The 22561-nt window shown below is 45.3% G+C and overlaps 3 protein-coding genes across 3 annotated transcripts; 2 read left to right on the forward strand and 1 right to left on the reverse strand.

The window, feature by feature from the left end:
- Positions 6314–10698, forward strand: LOC8062280 (cullin-1). The gene is made up of 9 exons (XM_021455200.1): positions 6314–6505; positions 7613–7759; positions 7857–7950; positions 8944–9129; positions 9214–9261; positions 9347–9529; positions 9609–9695; positions 10053–10139; positions 10240–10698. The coding sequence occupies exons 2-9, from the start codon at positions 7635–7637 to the stop codon at positions 10288–10290; spliced, it is 861 nt and encodes a 286-aa protein (XP_021310875.1). The 5' UTR covers positions 6314–6505; positions 7613–7634; the 3' UTR covers positions 10291–10698.
- LOC8081307 (protein SRG1) lies at positions 12512–14345 on the reverse strand. The gene is made up of 3 exons (XM_002459012.2): positions 13780–14345; positions 13117–13692; positions 12512–12981 (listed from the first exon to the last, which is right to left on the reverse strand). Exons 1-3 carry the CDS (start codon positions 14053–14055, stop codon positions 12721–12723), a joined length of 1113 nt encoding a protein of 370 aa, XP_002459057.1. The 5' UTR covers positions 14056–14345; the 3' UTR covers positions 12512–12720.
- LOC8062281 (probable potassium transporter 2) lies at positions 16643–22363 on the forward strand. Its single transcript, XM_002456859.2, has 10 exons — positions 16643–16812; positions 17473–17710; positions 17957–18205; positions 18323–18373; positions 18953–19213; positions 19333–19385; positions 20261–20375; positions 20453–20707; positions 20836–21977; positions 22089–22363. Exons 1-9 carry the CDS (start codon positions 16771–16773, stop codon positions 21921–21923), a joined length of 2352 nt encoding a protein of 783 aa, XP_002456904.1. The 5' UTR covers positions 16643–16770; the 3' UTR covers positions 21924–21977; positions 22089–22363.

Consider the following 22561-nt stretch of genomic DNA (forward strand, 5'->3'; position numbering starts at 1 on the left):
TCATCTGCTTGCACTGCCATCACAACATTGGTGACGGATTATTTAATTACTGACGTGCAGCAGCCCCTCCTACTGCAGCATTTTCATCTGCTTGCACTGCCATCACAACATTGGTGACGGATTATTTAATTACTAACGGTTTCCTAAAAGCCGACGATTACTCCTGACAGTCCGAGAAAACTGACAGAGTACTCGAGAATATTCTTGTTTGGTCACTCTTAAAACCCACATGAACTTAGGTAAAACCGACAAGAATTCCCCTTCTCGTGGCTCATGCAAAAAAACTAATTTCACTCGTGTTCGCTACTTAGAGAGTCTAGAGGCACGTGCCCCCGCACACTACCGTTGTGTGTGTATGTTCGACCACCCCAAACCTCATAGCCTATACCCAAAAATTCCCCACTCACTCCCTAATGCGTCGTCGCTGGGCTCGGCTTCTACTCTCCTCTCCACACGCCACTGGCTCTAGGCCCTCCAGCCACCCCTTCACATGTCACCCTCAAGTGCTCCCCACCTACCGTCACAACCATCGCCTCCCGGTCCTCCGTCCACCCTTGTGTCGCTACCACCTCTGGCGCCTCCCATCACCACGCTGTGAGACCAAGGGCACCTCCAACACCTGCACCGCCACCCTTGTGGCCTCCTCACCTACTCCACGACTGTAGCCCCAAGCCCTCCATCCACCCCGTAAAAGACACACATTGGCCCTACGAAGGATGTGCCAATCATAGGAAGAGCAACCAGCCCACTTGTGTCAAGGAAGAGTAGCCCCTCATGCTGAAACATTGACTTTAGGCAATTTTTGAGGTGCCTGATCTAACCATGGCGGCGGTGGAATCGCTTCAGCACTGTTGGTGCGCCAGATCTGGCTATGGCAGCGGTGGAATTGCTAGTAAGGATGCTCGGAGATCGGGTTTGCCCCACTTGTGCTGAATCATTGAATCAAGCTCCTTAGATTGATAGTTTAAAATTGGAGTCTGGTTTGTCTTAAAAAGTGCTCATTCTCATCCCTGCGAAAGGTGAGCATTTCTAACTCTTGAACTAGCAAGAAAAATTATATATGATGCATTTTAAACTTGTGAACTAGTTTGAAATCTAGACTGTGAGTAAATGTGTTGTTGTGATGACTAATACATATGCCTATAATGTATTAAATGCATTTCTAGAAAAAAAAGGATAGTTGTGAGACAAACTGATAGATGATGCCACTATTCCTACCAGTGTTTGCGCCAACAATTGGAAAACTAAATCTTATCGATTTTTACCTAACTGTTCCAATGACGGGAAACAAATATAAGTCTATCTCAAAAATAGGTGATTTCTAGCACCGGATGCGTCAACTGTCCTAAAACATTTTAACTTCTCATATTTTTTAATGATTTGGATGAAGACAGGATTTATCTCAAAGTATTAGCATTTAATGAGATCTAAAACTTTATAGTTGTTTTTTTTCATTTGAGATAGTTTAGGAGCTCAAGTATTCAATACAAATTTTGCAGATGTTAATACAAGTGATTAGGTGATGACGTGATGTAGTGGTAGGCGAGATATGTGCGAGAAAACTAAAAATCAAACCTTGCAATAACTGTGATTGTACCGTAACCCTTAGCGCACATTTTTTTTTCTATTTCTTATGCTATTCAAAAATCTTAAAATCATTCTTAGAGGGAAGGGGTGTCAACCGCCCTAAAAAATTAATTTCCAAATGCAGCTAAATTAACAAAACCAATGCTGAAAAATGCCTCATTTCTAAAACCAATGGCTTAGTAGCGTATTATTTGCAAAAGAATGGTTATCTTGAATACATTTTCTCTAATTTGTTGTCAAAACCACTAACTTAGATAGTTCATAATCTCTATCTCGCTATAATAAACTTCAAATTTTAATTTATGTTTTTCCATACAAATTTACAATATTTGCTCTTTTGCATGGCACGTCCACACGAGACGTCAATATGTCACTAATAGACTCGCATGCTTTGTCGTGGGCCAAAAGCCCTCAGCAAAGGCCCAAAAACCCTCGGCAAAGATCCTTCGGAAAACTTTTTCATATATATATATATATATATATATATCCAATCTAACCACAAAACCACATCACAACACATAAGTCATAGTCATCATCCAAATATACAAAGAGTAGAAGTTGGCCCTTGGCAAAGAGAGTCTTTGTCGAGTGTCCGCCCTCAGCAAAGCACGCGTTTCCAATAGTTGTTGCTATGCATTTTATTGGAAGAACAATGTGAATACCCACATCAAGTCAAGGACTTAAATCCAAATAAATAATTTACACCATAGGTAAACTAATTAGCTGAGCTACACACAATTTTGTATAATACTTGTTAAATTTGATCACTGTCCGTCGGGTAATGTTCCTTCTATTCTAAATCTACCGTCTGCCATCTATAAAAATCTCTAATTTTGGTGATGGTAGCTTCAGTTCCATCATGTCCCCTCCTCACATATCCCTATTCATCCACAGTTCCTCCACCTCGGCCGTCCAATCGTCGCCCCGGCCTTTGGATATCCGCCAAGCTTGCCTCTAACACGCTGCCCTTCTGCTTCTTCAAGTCAGCCTTACCCTCCAGCCACCAGTCCCCACCCACGGGCCACTATCCAGTACCCTTCGCCCACCGACAGGAAGGGAAAAAAATCGCCATAGCTAGTTATAAGTTGTTATGGTATTTTTAGATGAAGCTTTTATTAGTATTTAGATATAATATATATTTAAGTGCATTGATAAATTTATATACAAAAAACTAGAACAACTTATAACTACAAATAGAATGAGAGTCTGCAAAGTATTACTTTAATGCGTGAGTATGTGAGAGATACTGTGTCATCCAGTGTGGAGGAGTGGACCAAGCCCTCGGAGGGCTTGTTTAGTTGCACCCAAATTTTTTTTTTTAAGATTTCACATCATACAAAATTTTACGGTACATATATAGAACATTAAATATAAATAAAAAATAATTAATTATATAATTTATTTATAAATAGTAATATAAATCTTTTGATTTAATTAATCTATGATTAGATACCATGTGCGGCTCTCTGCGCGAAGATGGAGATTAGGAAGGTGGATAACGCCACAAAATTGTTGAACCAAACTGGAGGAGGAAAAGGGGGGGTGGAGCTAGGAGGCTGAGGGAAGGGGTTATGGACCTGGACTTTGATGCGCGAGGAAGTAGAGGGTGTAGTAGCCACGGCGACGCGAGCTAGGGACGGGAAGAAGATGGCGAGGTCTGCAGAGATGGTCGCCATAGGCGAGCTGACCCCACTCCACGACTCCACCTCAGACCTCCACAGCCTGGTGGCAGCAACTTGCACAGCAGGAAGGGGTTGGCACACCTCAGACCTCGCGAGGGTGTAGGAGGCGTTGAAGAAGTTGGGTTCCACGGTGACGTAGTCCTCCGCCTGCTACGCATGAGTGCGGCTCGGTCGGGTGAGGCAGCGCTAGGGCAGGTGACTGAGGCAGTGCCGCACACACCGAAGCCGCGCAAGCACACCGGGGTGAAAGCCCTAGTTTGGTTTTGGATAATTGATGAAACCCTAGTACTAACCTCTATGCTAAGTGTGTGTAGACTTAATGAGGTTGGTACATGCCAAGTGATGGAGCAAGAGATGATCATGGTGATGATGGTGATGACCACAAGATGATCAAGTGCTCAACTTGGAAAAGAAGAAAGAGAAAAACAAAACCCTATGGAGATCAAGGCAAAGGTATTGCTTAGGGTTTTGGTTTTGGTGATCAAGACACCATAGAGGGTGTGATCACATTTAGGATAGATAGCCGTACTATAAAGAGGGGAATTCTTTGGCTAAGCGGTTATCAAGTGCCACTAGGTGTCGTTGTTCATGTGCATGCATTTAGAACCTAGTGAGCTAACTTAACTCCTTTAAAGAAAATGTTTGTGAAAATGCTAACACACGTGCACACTTGTTGGTTTACACTTGTGGTGTTGGCACATTTTGAGAAGGAGGTGGAGTTTGGAAGGTAGAGAGAGGATGGGTTCCTCTCTCCCTCCCGCCGAGCTTGCGAGGCGGGATTCGGCGCTTTTGAGAAAATGAAGTGCATATTTTCTATTGCGCCGGTGGGAAAATTTGGAGAAGTCGCGGGAGTGTTTCTCCGGACGCTGGCCACTGAGGCACCGGACGCTAAGTCTGAGCGTCCGGTGCAGACAGTGCCTGGCCCAGCTACGGTAAGGCACCGGACACTGGCTTGAGCGTCTCGTGGTTAGCGTCCGGTGTGCAGGCGTTTTGCGACCCTCTCTACGCATGGGTCCGGTGAGCACCGGACGCTACCGGTGCTTAGCGTCCGGTGACCCTGCGAGTTTGCGGAGCTCTTTGCGCACGGGTCCGGTGTGTACCAGACGCGTCCGGTGCCAACTTGCTCAGCGTCCGGTGCACTGCAGGTGACCGTTAGACTCTGACACGAGAACTTCAAAAGGTGACACGTGGCTGACGTTGGAGCACCGGACGCAAGGGCTGAGCGTCCGGTGCCCCTTTAAGAGCGTCCGGTGACCCCGAGTTTTGCCCAGTGAAAGAGACAACAGCTCTACTTGTTTGAGGGGTCTATAAATACGTGTTTGGCCGGCTTGGGGCTTACCCTCTTGGCATTCTAGCATACATAACATCCTTGTGAGCCTAAGCAAACACCTCCCACTCATCTCCTTCATAGATTAAACATCTTTGTGAGATTGGGAGTGATTCCAAGTGCATTTGCTTGAGTGATTGCATCTAGTGGCACTTGGGGATCGATTTGGCTGCGGTTTTCTTGTTACTCTTGGTGGTTGCCGCCACCTAGACGGCTTGGAGCAGCGAAGGAGCATTGGCACGAGTTGGTGATTGTTCGTGGCCATCTCCCGGCGATTGTGAGAGGTTTGTGCCTACCTCGGCGGAGAGCCAAAGGCAACATTAGTGGATTGCTCGTGTCATTGAGCTACCTCACTTGTGGGTAGGTTCTTGTGGTGTCCTAGTGAGGACGAGGTTCGTGCTACACCTCTTAGCCACTGAACCACCAAGTGTTGGTCGACACAACGGGGACGTAGCGTGCCGGCAAGCACGTGAACCTCGGGAGAAAAATTGGTGTTTTAATTGTGTTTGATTGGCATTCTCTCGGTGCTTGATTGTTTATATTGGTGATTGGTTCATCCCCTACACGGCGGTATAAATATCTCTTGCTATCTTTACTTACCGCAAACTAGTGTAATTAGTTTAGTTGCTTACTTTGCCTTGTGTAGCTTAGTTCACTAGTGTAGCTTGTAGAGACTTAGTTCTTGTGTGCATAGTGATCATAGCAACTAGAATTGTTAGGTAGGTGGCTTGCAAACACCCCTTTAGAGCTAGAGCAAAAAGCTTCGCTTTGTTATTTACTAATCACTTGCTCTAGTGTTTTTGTAGAATTTTTAAATAGGCTATTCACCCCCCCTCTAGCCATATTAGGACCTTTCACGGGGCAGGTCTCCACGCCATCGGATCCACACCTCGCTGTGGCGAATCCGGAGCCAAGCTCGCTGGCCGGCGTGGTGGTTGCCGCCGGAAGCCAACCTCCTATCATGTCCTACGGTGGAGGGCGTGCACCGGGCGAGGATGAGATCCTCGTCGCCTCTCCCTTGGTGGCGCCAGGTGTGGCTCCTCCTCAGCAACTAGGTGGGAGGGGAGCGAGGGGGGGGGGCTCCTCACCATTGACCGAGATGGCCAGCCACGCTTCGTTGTCCAAGGCGGCACCGACGTTGGCGTTCGGTCAGAGGTAGGCGCCCGGGCGGTAGCGCCACACTCCTCGGTGCACGACGGCGAAGTGGGCGAGGCCGTTCCTTGCCGTGGTACGTGCATGGCGCACGACCCCCGTCGCACGGTGGCAAAGAGGGAGGGGCGTGAGCTGGAAGGCTATAGGGAGGGGAGCTCACCTTGAGTTGGAGCTGGAGAGGGAGCGAGGGGATTGCGGCGCCTATAGGAGTGCGGGAGCAAGGGGAGTGTTGCGTGGGTGGGGAGTGCGGGAGCGAGGGGAATATGAGTGAACGATTGTTTTTTGTGTGTTTTAGTTGTAGAGATTTAGTAGAACCGTGGGTATCCATTTGAGCGCCATCCCCGTTCTTAGTCACACGTATAAAATATGAAGTGTGAACTGTATGGGCCAGACAACTTTTCCACACATACCCTGAACCACTGGGCCGCTGCATTTTTCTATCATGAAAAAGAAAAGAAAAAAAAAGGACGAGGCCGCTGCCGGCTGCCCTCCGGACTCGAGACACGGAGCCCCCGGGCCGGGCCGCACCACCACCGATCGAGCCTTTTCCACCTTTTCCAGAGCAGCGGCAAAAAGGAAAAAAAAGGGAGAGAAGAAACGAAATCCCTTGAAAACCCCTCACTCTCACCGCCGCCGCCGCCGCCCTCCGACGGTCCCACGACGCGAGCCCCGGCGGGCGATAGAGAGACCAGGCGGGCGGCCGCCGGCGGCGGGGAGCAGCACCGCGCGATCCTCACCGACGCCTCCACCTCCGTGGGTACTAGCCTCCTCCTCCTCGTCGTCCTCGCGCTCGTGACCTCGTCGTCCCCTACTCCCCTCCTCCCCTCGCGGAAACCATCGGTTGACGAGCGCTCGCCTGGCATCGCTTCCCCCAGCCTCCCGTCGCTGCGATCGAATCGGAATCCCTCCGTCTAGTCATGCCCGTTAGCCTCCTTAGCCCCTTTCCGTCCAGCTGCCCGTAGCTGGCTGGGTCACAGGGTTTGGCTCTCCTTCGTTCTTCCCCGCGCGAAATCAACCTCTGCCTGGGTTTTCGCGTGCGGTTTGTGCTTTTTCCCCCAAAGTCTGGGGTTTCAACGAAGTCCGCGCCTGCTATGGTCGTTTACATTAGGATCAATGGTGTTGCTTAGAAATCGCATTCGCTAGTGCAGGGAATGAGAATGATGTGGCCGGAAATCTGTCTCGATGTGTGGTGAATGCTTGTACTTGTTTATTTTCTAGGAATTTAAGTGGACTGAAGCCAAACGAAGCTGTCGGATTGCATTTGCTTGCTTTGTTGATTGGCTGCCAATATCTTGCTTGCTTTCTCTTTTATTACGTACAAGGTGTCATTTTATAGTTGTACTGTTTTTCACCATGATTTTTTTTCTGTCATCCCCAGTATCCTGAGTTTCAGCTACAGATCGTGTTATCAAATGCACAATCTGGCGATGCCTTGACTGATACATTGTGATGGTTGTTTCATCAATATGTTAATCTGCTCTTTTGGCTATTTACATCAAAATTTTAATCTTGACAACATCATTGTACTTGTACTACTCAGTTTCATGAATTGATAATGTATTCTAATTTCTGTTGAAGTCTGGGAACTAGTCTTCCTCGGTCCTTAGTTCCTTGTGTATATTTATGAGTTGATGATAGTTTTAGCAACTCAATTTGGATAGAAATAAGTTTATATGTGCAAAATATTTACATTCCACTCTATAGTATTCAGTTCATATGTGTTACTCATAAATCATTACATCTGCAACGCGAAATCCATGTGTTCCTGAAGCACATGCATAACAAAAGATCTATCTTTGCTTCATTTCTTCTGTTATTGTTGAATCTAAAAAAAACACTTCCGATACCTTTTTAACTACTGCAGTTGCGTCGGAGCAAAGTACAAAATGAACAGCCACCTAAGCTTCGAGGAGGGCTGGAAAGTCCTGGAACAGGGGATTTTAAAATGCTCGAAGATTTTGGAGTGCACCAGTATAAGGCCTACTGTGAACGAGTACATGAACTACTATGAGTATGCTTCTACAGCTTCAAGATGCAATATGTATCTTTACTATTATACATGTGCTACTTAAAGCTGCAGCTCCTCATTTGTTCCTCTATTATTCTAGTTGTGCTTACAAGATGGCTGTGCAGAAACAACATTACTGCCAAGAAATGTACAATGGTTTCAGGATGACGCTTGCAGAATGTGTCCGCACAATGGTACTATAATTATTATTATTTGTTTCTACTCTCTAACCTACTGTAAATATTCTAGAATTGAACATCTTGAGTTCTAATGCTGAAAAGGGACGGCTAAAATCATGTCTGAAAAAGGACCACTGTGGATGCTGTTCTTGCCTTTTTTTATATATCTCTGCTTCAGTGTATGAAATCTTGTGACACGAGCTATTTCATGGCAATTTCTGTGTTAGTGCTATATTTTTTCCTCAGTTAAAACCCTGGCTAATAAATCGTTGATAGTATAGATCCACAGCAACTATACCAGAGCTTTGCTGCCCGTAACAAATGAAGCTTAGATCTACATTTGTACTATTTGCTGAATATTTATTACCTACAGTACTATTTGGTTTATTTGATTTGAGGCAAATTATGAGATGACACCAGCAGGAATTGCTGCAAAAACCATCGTGTCTCTAATGCCCTAGCAACAAAAGCAGATACATTTTCACAACAAAACTACACATGAATGTGATATGATGTAATGTGAAATAGGCATGTGCTAATATTATAAATAAAGTGGATACAGTAGTGAACTACTATGGTCGAAACTTGAAAGTGTAATAATCTAATTTCTGTGCATATTTGTGTGGTCATGTACAAACATGACAAAATATTACTGTTTCTATACGAATTATGGAGAGGCTCCTACCTAAATTTTCATTGAAAAAATAAAAAAACAATTTGTCACAAACAAATAAATATGGATCAGAGTGAGAAAGCAGAAGATGTATTACTGTCGTTTCACTGCTTTACTGTAGTACCTCTGTAATGTCATTTTTATTACAGTAGTCACTACCCTGATTTACTGTAGAACCACTATGGTATCATTCCTATCGAAATACCACACTTCAGATATACTCCATGTATCTGTATACAATTCAGTTTAGAGATGCTTACCAAGTTAATTGAGTTTGGCAAGGATATCTTCCTTTACCCCCTGGCTTGACATTTTCACTCTTGTTTGTTTATTAGGTTCTGCCCCATCTCATGCACAAGCAAAATGACAGCTTTTTCAGAGAGCTTGTGAAAATGTGGTCAAACTATTGCATCATGATTAGATGTGTAACTGGCTTCTTCAACTATTTGGACCGCTGCTTTGTGGAGCAGTACAAACTACCATCACTTAGCGATGCTGCTGCTACTGCTTTCTTTGGTCCGGTGAGTATTATTCTCTCCTGCTTGTGAAGACTGCTTACCCACTTCTCTCTCTGCAACTTCTTATGTCCTTTGCCTATCTGTTAGGTCTTTTCATACTTCAATGATGAAGCAAGAACTGCTCTTCTTACTCTGGTAGTTTTTAGATATCTGTCTTTCACCCACCCGTTTTTTTATTTCAATGCATTCCTTCTGTACTTAACATCCAAGTTGATCCTAGATCCAACGAGAACGTGATGGAAGCATGATGGATTCGAGCCTGCACGATGTTATGCATGGCATATGTTGTTCCGAAGTCAAATCCATAATGCAAAATGCTTTTCTTGATGAAACATATGGCTACTACTCCATGAGAAGTTCCGAATGGATTAGGCACTACTCTTTGCCAGATTACCTTGCTAAGGTCAATACATTTATAATATTGTATGAGTCAATGCCGTTCTTCTACAGCTTGTAGACACTGCTGATTATGTTGTCTACAGGTTGAGGAAAGTATGGAGACAGAAACCAAGAGGCTGGCTTACTATCTGGAAATTTCAAGTGGGGACAGCTACCCTCTCTGTTTGCAGGTTTCTTCTACTGTCATGTTAACAGTATTTGTCGCTCCTGCTTCTGTTAGAAGTAGTACCATACAGTTGATGTAGGTTATCCTGTGTTGTTGTTTTGGTTTCCTTGCCCAAACTTTACTAGACTTGCACGTGGGCAAGGAAATTTGATTTTGGACAAGCATTTCGTTTTGAACTCCAAATCCCTTGTTCCTTGTTTATTTCCCAATTTATGCGCCCTCTACACTTGGCTACCAGGAGTGAATTGTTACATAGGAAAGTGAAATCTGCTGTTGCCTAGCCGCCTAGGCTTTATTGGAATCCTTTACATTGCATGCATGCAATAATCACGAGACAATTTGCTGATTTTACTCATTGCAGGCTGTAAATGCTCCATTGATGGAAACTTATGTCAATTATGTGACAGAGCAACAAATCAGTGGTCAGCTGATGCTTGAAACGTACAAGGTAAATTCAATTGCGCTACCTGTTACAGTACCACAGTTTAATGGTTGGTTAGTTTGTTTTTTACTAGCTTGCATCTGATCCAATCCTTCACTCATTGCAGACTGTTGAGGAGGAACTGCTTGGCAGATGCAGGAGCTTGACACTTGGTTGATCGGACAGCAGTTCTTTGGACCGAGTGGAGTGGGAAGGCAACTTTACCTAACATCCATCCATGACCCAGCTTACATACAGGAGAGTTTTGGAACATGGCCTGCCTGAAGTATAACTTTTGCTGCAGCTCGTTTTTTTGGTACTGCTCAAAGCCACCCAGCTTACTCCTAGCGTAGACTTGTTACAAGCAGATTTAGCTGCCAATGCAAATGCACGATTCGGTTGAGATTTGTGCGGATGACATTCGTGATTCCCAGGATCTCGGGCTGTGAGCTCAAGCGTCTTGACCCTTTTGCCTCATCTTGCGTGTTAGTATTTGGCAGAAGAACCGATACCCTTGGAAATGTACATGATGCTTGATCCCTGTGATCATAGATGCTCGTTTCTGTGACTATCATCTTAAGTACTACTCCCTCCATCCCAAATTGTAAGTCGTTTGACTTTTTTATCTCAAGTTTGACCACTCGTCTTATTCAAAAAAATTTGTGCAAATATAGTCAAATTTAAGTCATTCTTGAAGAACTTTTATTAATAAACCAATACACAACAAAAAAAACTATTTTGTACAAAACTTTGAATAAAACGAGTGGTCAAACTTGATATTAAAAAAGTCAAACGACTTACAATTTGAGATGGATTGAGTAGCATATAGTACTAGGCCAATGTGCGCTCTTTGCCACTTGTGCTTCATTGCCGGGGGGAGATTGTTGCAAATGCTTGCTCATACTCCCTCCATACCGTAAAAGCTGTCGTTCTGGGCTCAATATCCGTTTTCGTATAAGTTGACGTCGAGTGGCTGCGGAGTGGAATACGGACGCGAATGCCCCTACCTATTGCCGCCCGTTGCGCTCGCGACTGCGCAGCTTCACCTCGTATTAATGGCACTGCCTCGTAGCACTTCATCGCTGCCCCGTAATCAAGCAGCACGCGCGTCTCTTCGGCTCTTCCTCTCCGCAGCACGCACGCCGGCACGCGCTTGCCTTCCTGCTCGCGCCCTCGCCGCCATCGCTTCTAGAGTTTGCCGCGCTGCCACGCTCGCGCGCCTACTTCCTGCTCGCACCACTGGTTCGCCGCGCCACGCTCTCCTGCTCGCTCAAGGCCATGGACTTCCTCTCCGTCAAGGCGCAGCACTCTGTTGGCGCTCTGGACTTGGAGACCACGGACTCCACGGAGGCGAACTCCATCCACGTGCTGGACTCGAAGGCCATGGTGTCCATGGACTCGAAGGCACAGGACTCCATCGTTTCCGGCGTGGCCATGGACTCCATCGACGCACTGGACTTGGATGTGGTGTCGGAGAACGTCGTGGCCACGGACTCAGAAAAAAGCGGGCAAAAGCCAAAAAAAAAACGCGGCAACACGCTGCCGCCCTCAGTGCAGTGCCATGCAAAATTGACAGGGCCATGCAAAATCGTGAGTGAAGGAAAAAAAACTAGGGGCCACAGGAATCGAACCCTGCCCACTTGCCTCAGACTACTCACGACACACCAACCAAACTACGGATGTTTCCTGATTTATAGGATACCCGCGACGTTATTTAATAAGGGCAACGTTGGAAGATTACCCCCTAATTAATCACTCTTTGGTTAGCACAATTCCTGTCTAAACGTCAGCTTTTACGGTATGGAGGGAGTAACTTGTTTGAGATGTCAATGGGATGAATGATGTGTGACTGTTTCGATCTCTTTGGTTGACAAATCTTATGTGACTGTTTCGATCTCTTTGGTTGACAAATCTTATCTAGTTTGCCTTCCCCATAAATTGTGGTGTTGGTGTTGCAATTGTTCTCCAGTTTCTTGACAGATTGCCCCCTTCAGCTCTGATTCCGTGTCTAGAACATGGGTATCCTATTCGGTTGAGTAACAGTGGTTGTCCAAGCTTGCCCATATTCGACCCTTGATCTTCTTTAGGAGATCCAACCCCCCCTCCCCCTCTTTTTTTTTGTCACCCTTATCTTCCAAGAATGATGATGTGTTTGGGAAAAAAACATATCACAAGCTTTTGAAAAAGTTGCCGTCCTAATTCAACTGCCTTTTGGTGTTTCCCATTATCATCCATCTTCTGCACCTTAGGTTCATGGTATCTCAGGAGATAAGCTCGGCCGGTCATCCCATTCCCATGTAGGGTCATGGACTTGATGGCCACAGTTCAAAGCAGCTTTGCCTGTGTACTTTAACGTAAAATCAGCTTTGACACGTGTTGCACAGTTGCAAGACACAGGCTGATGCACTCAGCAACACACACACCAAATACTGTATACAAACACAATAAAACTCTTGTTTTCAGATAAGAAAGGTGATTGATACGGCACTGCATGCTTTCATTAGTACAGTAGTTTGCTTTTGCAAACTTGCAAGCACGGGTAGAGGCAGCTTGACCAAATGCGACTACGTGGAGGTTTCCTCACGAGTCAGGAGCCATGGCGTTGTGCTCACCGGCCGACCGGCGGATTAACCATGGCGAACTCGAGCGTCTTCTTGCCCTCGAGCCTGCTGGTGACGTAATGGCGGCTGTACTCGCCGTGGTTGAACCTCCGGTACCGGCACGGCGCCTCGTCGGTGACGAACTCCGGCAGTGGTCCGAGCTCGACGTCGTAGGCCGGCGCGTAGAACGTCACCACCGACAGCCGGTCCTGCTCGCCGTTCACCACCGCTCTGTGCTCCACGCTCTTGTACCTGCCGTTCGTCAGAACCTGCATACATGGGCATGCGCATACGCAGCAGCTAGCGTGGTCAGTGTCTGAGTGGTGTTCATGCTGGAGTGACTGGACATGGACATGGACAGAAACCAAACCAAGCGCGACGAACACGAATATAATTCTGCTCACCTCAAGGGTGTCGCCGAGGTTGACGACGAGTGCGTGCTGGACGGGGTGGACGGGCACCCAGGCGCCGGCCTTGCTGCGCACCTGCAGGCCGGCGCAGCTCATGTCCTGCTGGAGCACGGTGACCGCGCTGCCGTCCGAGTGCGCGCTGAGCCCCATGACGAGCTCCGGCCGCGGGCACGGCGGGTAGAAGTTCATCCGCACCGCCTGCACCGCCTCGCCGAACATGTCGCCGAACGTGGCCGGCGCCAGGCCCAGCGTCTCGGCGATGTGCGCAAGCAGAGTCCGGCAGAGCTTCCTGACCTCCGCGGAGTACGCCTCCAGGGTCTCCCTGAACCTTGCCGGCGCCGTCGGCCACAGCTTCGGCTGCCGGATGGACGCCGGCTCCACGCCCAGCGCCAGCATGTTGCACCAGTCCAGCTTCTGGTCCTCCGAGAAGACGAACGCGTGGCCGTACCCCTGGATCCCGCCCGGCGCCATGGGGTACTTCTCCTTCTCCTCCAGCGGCAGCATGAAGAACTCCCTCGTCAGCTTCTCCATCTCGTCCAGCAGCTCGTGCGCGATGCCATGGTTGACAACCTACAGATGAATCGATCAATTCCATCTCAGCATGACAAGCGATGAATCGATCGATCAACAGCACCGCCGTCACAAAACGCCGGTCACCTGGAAGAAACCCCACTCCTCGCAGGCGAGCCTGAGCTTGTCCAGCTCGTCGTCGCCGCGCGGGAGGTCGCCGACGTCGATCACCGGGATGTGCGCGAGGGCACAGACGTTGTCGCCGTCTGGCCGGTCGTCGCCGTCTCTGATGTACCGATCGGGCACCGTCGTCAGGCCCGTTCGGTGCAGCTCCTGGACGTCGTCGACCTGACCTATCTTGATCTCATTCTCAGCGGCAGCCATGGCATATGCTCCACCAATGCAACAAAATCTTGATCGCATACCAAGATGATCTTGTCTTGCATTGAATCTTATGGGAGGTGGTCATATATATAGAGGGGCCAAGATTTTCCATAGCCGTCCGTTTCTTTTGACAAGAGGAATGATTTGCTTGTCCTGCTTTGATCATCAACTTGGTCACTAGCTTAGTGAAAGGAGAGAAGGTGTCATTGGGCTGGCCTACCACCATGCTAGCTCCCTTCATCTACCATCTATTATGGACTGTGATTGACCACTGTTGCACTGCATCATCAACATAGTGCAGTCCTGTGCCACATGCATGTGAGCTCGGTCATAGGCTCATGCTCATATATAGTCATAGCTCAGTGGTGGCAGGCAGCATCACCAAGACAGCAGGACAATTCAACATACTGTTACCGATGATCCTTGACGACATGCAAGTAACATTGGCACGTTGTAACCTGATGATGGATGTTCGGTCATAAACATGAACCCAAGATTCAGAGAATCTGCATGTGCTGGTGAGGTCACAGACACAGCATTGTCCACTGACCAGTCCACCGATCTTTTCTCTGTCCCAAAGCATTATCAGTATTTTTATTTATTTTCTAATATATTTACTATAAAATTCTAATATATTCAATTACAATTAATCTAAGAATATTTATTACAAATCATGAATATTAGTATATTTTTATATGTATTTGATCAAATTTTAGAAAAATAAATCTTGAAATAGTGAGTACTAACTAGAGGGAGTAATTAGCATCCTCGAATCGATCGAGGATGAAGCTGGCAACCACAGACACAAAGGAGGTGAGGAATAGCTCTTTGGGGCTCTGCTACTCACTTTTAGGGCTCTAGAAATCTCCAAAAGAAACGAAAAAGGGACATGTATACATGAGTGCTCTCGTATCTACTGGGCGGCAGTGCGCTTTAGCTCTCTGCCGAAGTGCTTCGTGACTATTTTGCTCCATGATACTATGGGTGGTTGGTCAGCCAGTTGTTTAATTATTTCATCCTAGACCTAGAGTAGTAGAGTAGATTGGGGCCTCAAGTAGTCAAATACAATCATCCTTTCATCGATCTCCCCCACTTTACGAGATTGGACTCAATTTAAAATAATGTCTTGGAATGATCAAGGCTATTGGTGGATCATGATTCGTCTACTTTTGTACAAAGCGTCTCGGAATAAAGTTTTCAAGGAAACTCATTTGATTCTAGTTCACTATAGCTTATACCCAATTACCCACAACAAGTTTTACGAGGGTTTGAAAAAAAGAGACGTAAAGGGAAATCTCGAGTAGTAGAAAAATAGAAAATTATCTAAAAAACGTGCTTGTCGAGTATCGGATAAGTCTAGACAGTATAAAAAGGTACCTCAATAACTTAAACAAGATTTAGGATCTCTTAGAACATAGGAATTTCACACAAATCAATCAATTTCATTCATTTCAGAAAGTCAATACTGGCCGTTTATTTGGTTTATTACTGCTACTTGTTTCAATCGGACTAGGTTGGATCCAACAGTTGATTGATTTATCAGCTGTGGGCTGGATCTAGCTGCCAATGGGCCACCTGCGCACCCACGCACGTGATCCAGGCCCACGAGAAACTCTGTTCTCCTTGAGCCATACTGGGAGTGGGAAGCCCCCATTTGCCCTTGCTCGACCAAGCCCAACTAAATAGCCCAATACCATAAGCTAATCAGGCCTAGTCAGTGCACCAACGGCCTCGTCAGTCGTCACCACCGATGTCGAGCAGGCTGCACCGGGATTCCACTAAAAGAAAAAAAAAGAAAAAGAAAAAACAGGGCACCAGCGGGAGCCCGCACGGCAGTTGGTCGGTCCTTGTGTGGCCATTTTGGTATGGGTTCAGTTTTGGTTCGGTTATGGATGAACTTTGATTGTTAGAAAATGGAAATTGATCAGTGTTTATTTGGATCTTAGCGTTTTCTTTTGATTTAGTCGAAACAATAATGTACCGGCATTTATGATCCCACTCCATCACGACACGACAGTCCGTCTATTTACTTGAATTTATCTGTCGAATCTATCGGTTATTTAATAATATTTTTTTAATAAATTATAATGGATTATCAGCTAATTTAATAGGTTGAATGACAGCCATCAAACGGGAGATGGAGAAATCGATCACTCTCGCGCTCGTACCGCGAAGGCAAACAGCCATCCATCCTCTCTGATCCACTAGTCAGCTCCGCACCTGGATCATCATCACACGGAACACCATCCACGATCCGGCACGCTTCATCTTCGTCCTCACGTGCCGCTACGCTGCTACTGTCCATGGAGAACCGGAGATCGCTGAATCATCAGCTGCCACAAGTATACACTAGTCCGCAACAAACCAAAACTCTATTCCAAATTTTACCCGTCCATCTGCATCACGCCATCAGTATCTCTATCTCCCTCCAATCCTATTCTATTCTTTGATTTCCTCCTCAGAATTTTTTGTTTTTGCGGAAATGCGCCAGATAAAATACTCGTAAATGTGTTATTTCGCATTATCCGCGAGTGAAAAGGGCCCAATCGGAATTATAAACAAATAAATAAAAATAGGGTGTTTGGTAGTATAATAATTGCATAGTGACAAATGAATGAATCAATCATCATCAAAGCCTAGGCCCCCCCTCCTCCACCGCGGCTCCGCCTACCCAGTGCCGCGAGGCTCGTGACGTGACGCCGCCGGGCCGCGCGCTCTCTCCGGGCCGGACGCCTCGCGCCGCCGTTCGAATCCATGGACGCCGAGGCAGGTGTCGCCGGCGCCGATCAGCTGCCGGTAGGGGCGCCACGCCAAACTCTCGTTCTCTCATTGCCGTGATTCCGCTCTCTTCCTCCTCGTCTGTCGTTTGTGTTGGCCGACCTCGGGGTGGGCATGGATCGGCTGGTGCCCTCCCGCCCCGGCCCCGGTGGCCGGTGCGTGTGCCTGCGTCGCGATCGGGGTTGTCCTTGCGGGGGCTCAGATTTAGGGGATTCCGGCAAGGGGGATCAGATCGATCTCGCTCTAGGTCGCTCTCGTTTTCTCTCTCTGATTCATTCGTCCCCATTCGTCGTCCCCTGGGTTCCAATCTGAAGGTTACAGTACTTAGTATGGTTCAATTTCTCCGCGACAAACGTTTCGCTTCTGTTTCGGCTACAATGGTGGTTGGTGTTGATGGAGCAGGAAGCGGAAACTAGCCAGCCAGCTTATGCGATTTGTTTTGAATTGAGGATCACTAATGTTAAGCAGACGTGGGCATATTTCTATCACCAAGTTGTTATATAAACAACCATTTAGTTGCATATATTAAGTATGAGCCGTTTCCCTTGTTGATTTTTTGGGTTACATAATAATTAATGAGCATTGTGGCACTATTACTTTAGAGCACTGCTTTGAATATACAGACCACGATTCTTCTCAACATTTCCTAACGGCTGTCGTTCTGCCTTGCAATTTCAGCGGAGGCAGTACTACATGAATCTATTGCTTTTAGCTTACCAGAGCTTTGGTGTTGTTTACGGGGACCTAAGCACATCGCCTCTTTACGTTTATAAAAGTACATTCTCTGGAAAGCTCAGTCAGTACCAAGATGAGGAGACGGTGTTCGGTGTGCTTTCCCTGATCTTTTGGACCTTCACTCTGATTCCTTTGCTCAAGTATGTCACCATTGTCTTGAGTGCTGATGATAACGGTGAAGGTGTGTATAAATCCCTTTCTTGACACCCTCTCTATCTTTTTATATGCCTGGATGGAATGGAATTAGTTTGTTGTAGTCCAACATGTATATTGGCTAGCAACAATATGTAAGAAAAGCTAAAGCTACACTGTTTATCGTCCTGATAGATATATTAAATGAATAAATCCCTTAATCTATCTTCTGAAATAATGCCTAACTTGGTACTTGTATCTTACAAATGAGTAAGAGCTGCCTACACTTTTGTAGGTGGACCATTCGCTCTCTATTCGCTCCTTTGCAGGCATGCAAAACTCAGTTTGCTTCCAAATCAACAAGCAGCCGATGAGGAACTCTCTTCATACTACAGAAATGGCTTTGCACCCCGCAATGGATCTTCACCTTGGTTAAAAAGGTTTCTGGAGAAGCACAAAAAAATGAGAACTGTGCTCCTTCTCATAGTTCTCTGTGGCGCTAGCATGGTGATTGGTGATGGTGTCCTTACCCCAGCAATCTCAGGTGGATACTTACTACCACAACAATCTATTTGATTGCCTCTCATGTTGAGCGAAATTGCAGTTATCAACCTTTTCTACATGTTTATCATGCTTCATTCTGCTTGTTCTTTTCTTGCAGTCCTCTCATCTATGTCTGGATTACAAGTTCGAGCTACTGGTTTAGAGCATAGTAAGTACAAATCATCTCTGTGAACTCATAGCTCTTGAATCTTGATGCAAAAATATTGAAAACGCACCTGGTTGTTATGGGAGTACTAGTCGTTGCAAATTTATAGCAGTATGTAAATTCGCTTGATAAATAGCTGTACATAAATTTCTAAGACCCATGCTTATGTGCTCAAAATTATCACAAAACCACACATTTTAGAACAGTTATCATAGAACTAAACAAATTTTCACATATTATCACAGAACATTAGTGGATGAAAACTAAAATGCTTGCATATTTCTTCTGTTTTATTGTCTTTCATTTTTTCCTCGAACTATGCAGGAGAGCTGCGCATCATTTCATTAAGGTAGAAATAAAATACACAAGTCTGGTTACTTGGTTAGACCCTACTCGAGTACAAAAACACCACCAACACATATACACTCACTTAACTAAAACAGGCGCACCATTCTGTGTCTTTCATGAAGTTCACCTTTTATCGTTTATATATCCAGATTCTCTGGCATTCTTTTTAGAATCACCAGTTTACTTCAGAAGTTGATCCTGTTGTGTTTCACACACATTTTGTGTCCTATACAGGTTCTGTAGTTCTCCTTTCGTGCATTGTGTTGGTTGGTCTATTTGCCTTGCAACACCGAGGTACTCAGAAGGTTGCATTCATGTTTGCACCAATTGTCATCATCTGGCTGCTTTCCATTGGAGGAATTGGTTTATACAACATTTTTCATTGGAACCCAAATATATATCAAGCTCTCTCTCCATATTATATGGTTAAGTTCTTTAGAAAGACAGGTAAAGATGGATGGATTGCTTTAGGAGGGATCCTTCTTTCTATGACAGGTTAGTTGCTATCAGCCCTACAGTGCAGTGATGAATCATGTTTGCCTTTCCCTTCCTGTTTTTTTATAACCTGGTTGCCATTTAGGATTTAATCAACAGGTCTACTCCCCACTTTTCAGGCAGTGAAGCAATGTTTGCTGACCTTGGTCACTTTACGAGTGCATCTGTTAGGGTAAGCTGAACTAGTATGATCCTCTGTCCATTAGATTTTTTTTCCTTGAATGATGCAGGAGAGTTGCTCATCATTTCATTAAGAAAGAAAAGGTACAGCAAGCCATGTTTAGAAAACCCAGACTCGAGGCCCCACACCCAAGACAGACTAAAAACACTTGCCCCAAAAAACTACATGACCACCTGACTACACCGGTGTGTAAACCCCTGGGGGTCAGCGACCTAGCTAGGATCTGTCCATTAGAATTTCAACTGGAAAACATTCGGTCCTTTTGGGTATTATCATTTTATGTTGTGTAATTCTATTGTGTGGTGAAGTTTGCTGTGTGATGAAGCAGACATGATAAATGACTTAGGCCTTGTTTACTTCCATCCCAAAACCCAAAATTTTTCAAGATTCCCCATCACATCAAATCTTTAGACACATGCATGAAATATTAAATATAGATGGAAATAAAAACTAATTGTACAGTTTGGTCGAAATTTACGAGACGAATCTTTTGAGCCTAGTTAGTCTATAGCTGAACAATATTTGTCACATACAAACGAAAGAGTTACTGTAGCAACTTTGCAAAAAATTTGGGAAGTAAACAAGGCCTTAGATATAATCTATATGTTTCCTTGTACTAAGCAAATTATACATGTAAAAGAAATTTATTTCAACATGCTCATTCTAAAAGTATATAACCTGCATGTTTGAGGCATATCAGAAACCCAAAAGAAGCCAGCCTAGTTAATTGGGGAATTCCTATTAGATTTTCTAATTGTCTGACTTGTCTGTAACTACAAGAATACAGCTTATGTTTGGTTGAACTATGCACCTTCTTCTGAAACAAAACATGTTTGAAGTGTACAATTGTTTTCTCCTCGGTTCAGGTGGCCTTTATTACCGTCATATATCCATGCCTTATACTACAATATATGGGTCATGCTGCATTTCTGTCGAAGAACACATTTCACATGCCAACAAGTTTTTATGATACTATCCCAGGTTTGTGTCTCTTCCCTCACCCCAGCCCCTCCTTTTTTTCGTGGACACAATGTAATTTAAGTTTGAATGTCATGCAGAACCTGTGTTTTGGCCTGTATTCGTGGTGGCCACACTCGCTGCAGTTGTTGGTAGCCAAGCTGTTATTTCAGCAACATTCTCCATTGTGAAACAATGCCATGCTTTGGGATGTTTCCCACGAGTGAAGGTTGTTCACACATCGAGGTGGATCTATGGGCAGATATATATTCCAGAAATAAATTGGATCCTTATGGTTCTTTGTGTCGCTGTCACTATTGCATTTCGTGATACTACACTTATCGGCAATGCCTACGGTAAGCCTTTTGCATTGATTCACAAGCATCGGGATCCTTCTTATCTATTTTTTTTAGAAAAAAAATCCAGCATTCTCATTCACTGGGAGTCTAATCACAGTAGTTCTTTTTTCTTTCTGTGTTTCCAGGTGTTGCCTGCATGACTGTTATGCTTGTTACTACATTCTTGATGGCATTGATAATCATCTTTGTTTGGCAAAGGAACATAATATTTGCCCTAGTTTTCCTGGTTTTCTTTGGATCCATTGAAGCTGTATATCTTTCTTCATCTCTCATGAAGGTTCCTCAGGGAGGATGGGTGCCTCTTGTGCTTGCTTTCATATTCATGTCAGTCATGTATATCTGGCACTATGGGTTAAGGAGGAAGTACCAGTTTGACCTACAAAACAAAGTATCAATGAGATCCATCTTGTCTCTGGGTCCAAGCCTTGGCATAGTTCGGGTTCCTGGTATTGGATTGATTTACACAGAGCTGGTCACTGGTGTACCCTCCATCTTCTCACATTTTGTCACAAACCTCCCTGCCTTCCATGAAGTCCTAGTCTTCCTTTGTGTGAAGTCAGTGCCAGTGCCATATGTTTCACAAGATGAGCGATACCTTGTGGGTAGGATTGGACCTAAAGAATATCGGATGTACCGTTGCATTGTTAGATATGGTTACAAAGACGTGCAGAGAGATGATGACAATTTTGAGAACATGTTAGTTATGAGCATTGCAAAGTTCATTATGATGGAAGCCGAGGATGCTTCTTCTTCAGCAAGTTATGATATCGCTAATGAAGGAAGGATGGCGGTCATAACAACCACTGATGCCTCTGGCAGTCCATTGGCCATGAGGGATTTCAACGGCCTAGCTGACTCCATGACTACGAGGAGCAGCAAATCAGAAAGCCTTCGAAGTTTGCAATCCTCTTACGAGCAAGAATCCCCAAGTGTAAGCCGGCGCCGCCGTGTTCGCTTTGAGGTCCCAGAGGAGGATGACATGGGTCAGCAAGTGAAAGAAGAACTCATGGCACTAGTGGAAGCGAAACATGCTGGGGTGGCATACATCATGGGTCATTCTTATATCAAAGCTAGGAGGAGCTCAAGTTTCCTGAAGAAGTTTGCTATTGATGTTGGCTACTCTTTCCTCCGGAAGAACTGCAGAGGTCCATCAGTCACTCTGCACATTCCACACATTAGTCTGATAGAAGTCGGCATGATCTACTATGTTTAACCTGAAGCCCATTGTATAAGTTCACATGTGGATACCCGATTGGGACAAAGCTTGGTGAGTTCTCGTTGGAACATGCGGCCCAGTCCGTTTTGCTCTCCTTTGTAGGTGGGAATTAACTTAGAAACTGATTTAAACTAATAACCTCCGTTTCTGTTTTCCCTTCAGTGCTATCTGCCGATTTTCATCTGGAGTTCAGGCCTGTGCTTTCTGGGCCAAGGATCCTCGTGTGCTTAAGTTTCAGCTTGTAGAGAGAAGGCAGACTTCCTTGTTAATATTATTTTTAGCCTAAATAAACCAGCAGAATGTTGCCGGTTACGTTTCTCATTTGGCATATTTGCATGCATGCTCTGTAATTTTTTCTGCGAGCTATGTGATGGAAATATATGCATTCTCTTTATAAACTGGTCAGCGTTCTCTATCGTAGCAGTAATCTTTAACAATGTTGGCTGGTACTTGAAAATTGAAATCAATGATAGTCGATCGCCCATATATACCTGCAGAAAAACACACCTTGGCCTGGACTCGCTCACACCTTGGCCCAGCCACATGCGAGTCTTTGCGGACTCAGTTTTCACTAATCTGTTCTTATTTTTTCACTAATCGGGTTACAGTTTCGGACTACCCTGTTCTTATTACTC

Source organism: Sorghum bicolor, chromosome 3, assembly GCF_000003195.3.
Source record: "Sorghum bicolor cultivar BTx623 chromosome 3, Sorghum_bicolor_NCBIv3, whole genome shotgun sequence".
NCBI lineage: Eukaryota > Viridiplantae > Streptophyta > Magnoliopsida > Poales > Poaceae > Sorghum > Sorghum bicolor.

Excerpts from the sequence above, each read along its gene's own strand:
- LOC8062280 (XM_021455200.1), top strand. The coding sequence starts at position 7,635 with ATGAACAGCCACCTAAGCTTCGAGGAGGGCTGGAAAGTCCTGGAACAG. Across the intron at positions 7,951-8,943 it reads CAGAATGTGTCCGCACAATG|GTTCTGCCCCATCTCATGCA; the intron begins GTACTATAATTA and ends TTTGTTTATTAG. Across the intron at positions 9,262-9,346 it reads GAACTGCTCTTCTTACTCTG|ATCCAACGAGAACGTGATGG; the intron begins GTAGTTTTTAGA and ends AGTTGATCCTAG.
- LOC8081307 (XM_002459012.2), bottom strand. The coding sequence starts at position 14,055 with ATGCGATCAAGATTTTGTTGCATTGGTGGAGCATATGCCATGGCTGCC. Across the intron at positions 13,693-13,779 it reads AGGAGTGGGGTTTCTTCCAG|GTTGTCAACCATGGCATCGC; the intron begins GTGACCGGCGTT and ends ATTCATCTGTAG. Across the intron at positions 12,982-13,116 it reads ACCTCGGCGACACCCTTGAG|GTTCTGACGAACGGCAGGTA; the intron begins GTGAGCAGAATT and ends CCATGTATGCAG.
- LOC8062281 (XM_002456859.2), top strand. The coding sequence starts at position 16,771 with ATGGACGCCGAGGCAGGTGTCGCCGGCGCCGATCAGCTGCCG. Across the intron at positions 16,813-17,472 it reads CCGGCGCCGATCAGCTGCCG|CGGAGGCAGTACTACATGAA; the intron begins GTAGGGGCGCCA and ends TTGCAATTTCAG. Across the intron at positions 20,376-20,452 it reads TTTTTATGATACTATCCCAG|AACCTGTGTTTTGGCCTGTA; the intron begins GTTTGTGTCTCT and ends AATGTCATGCAG.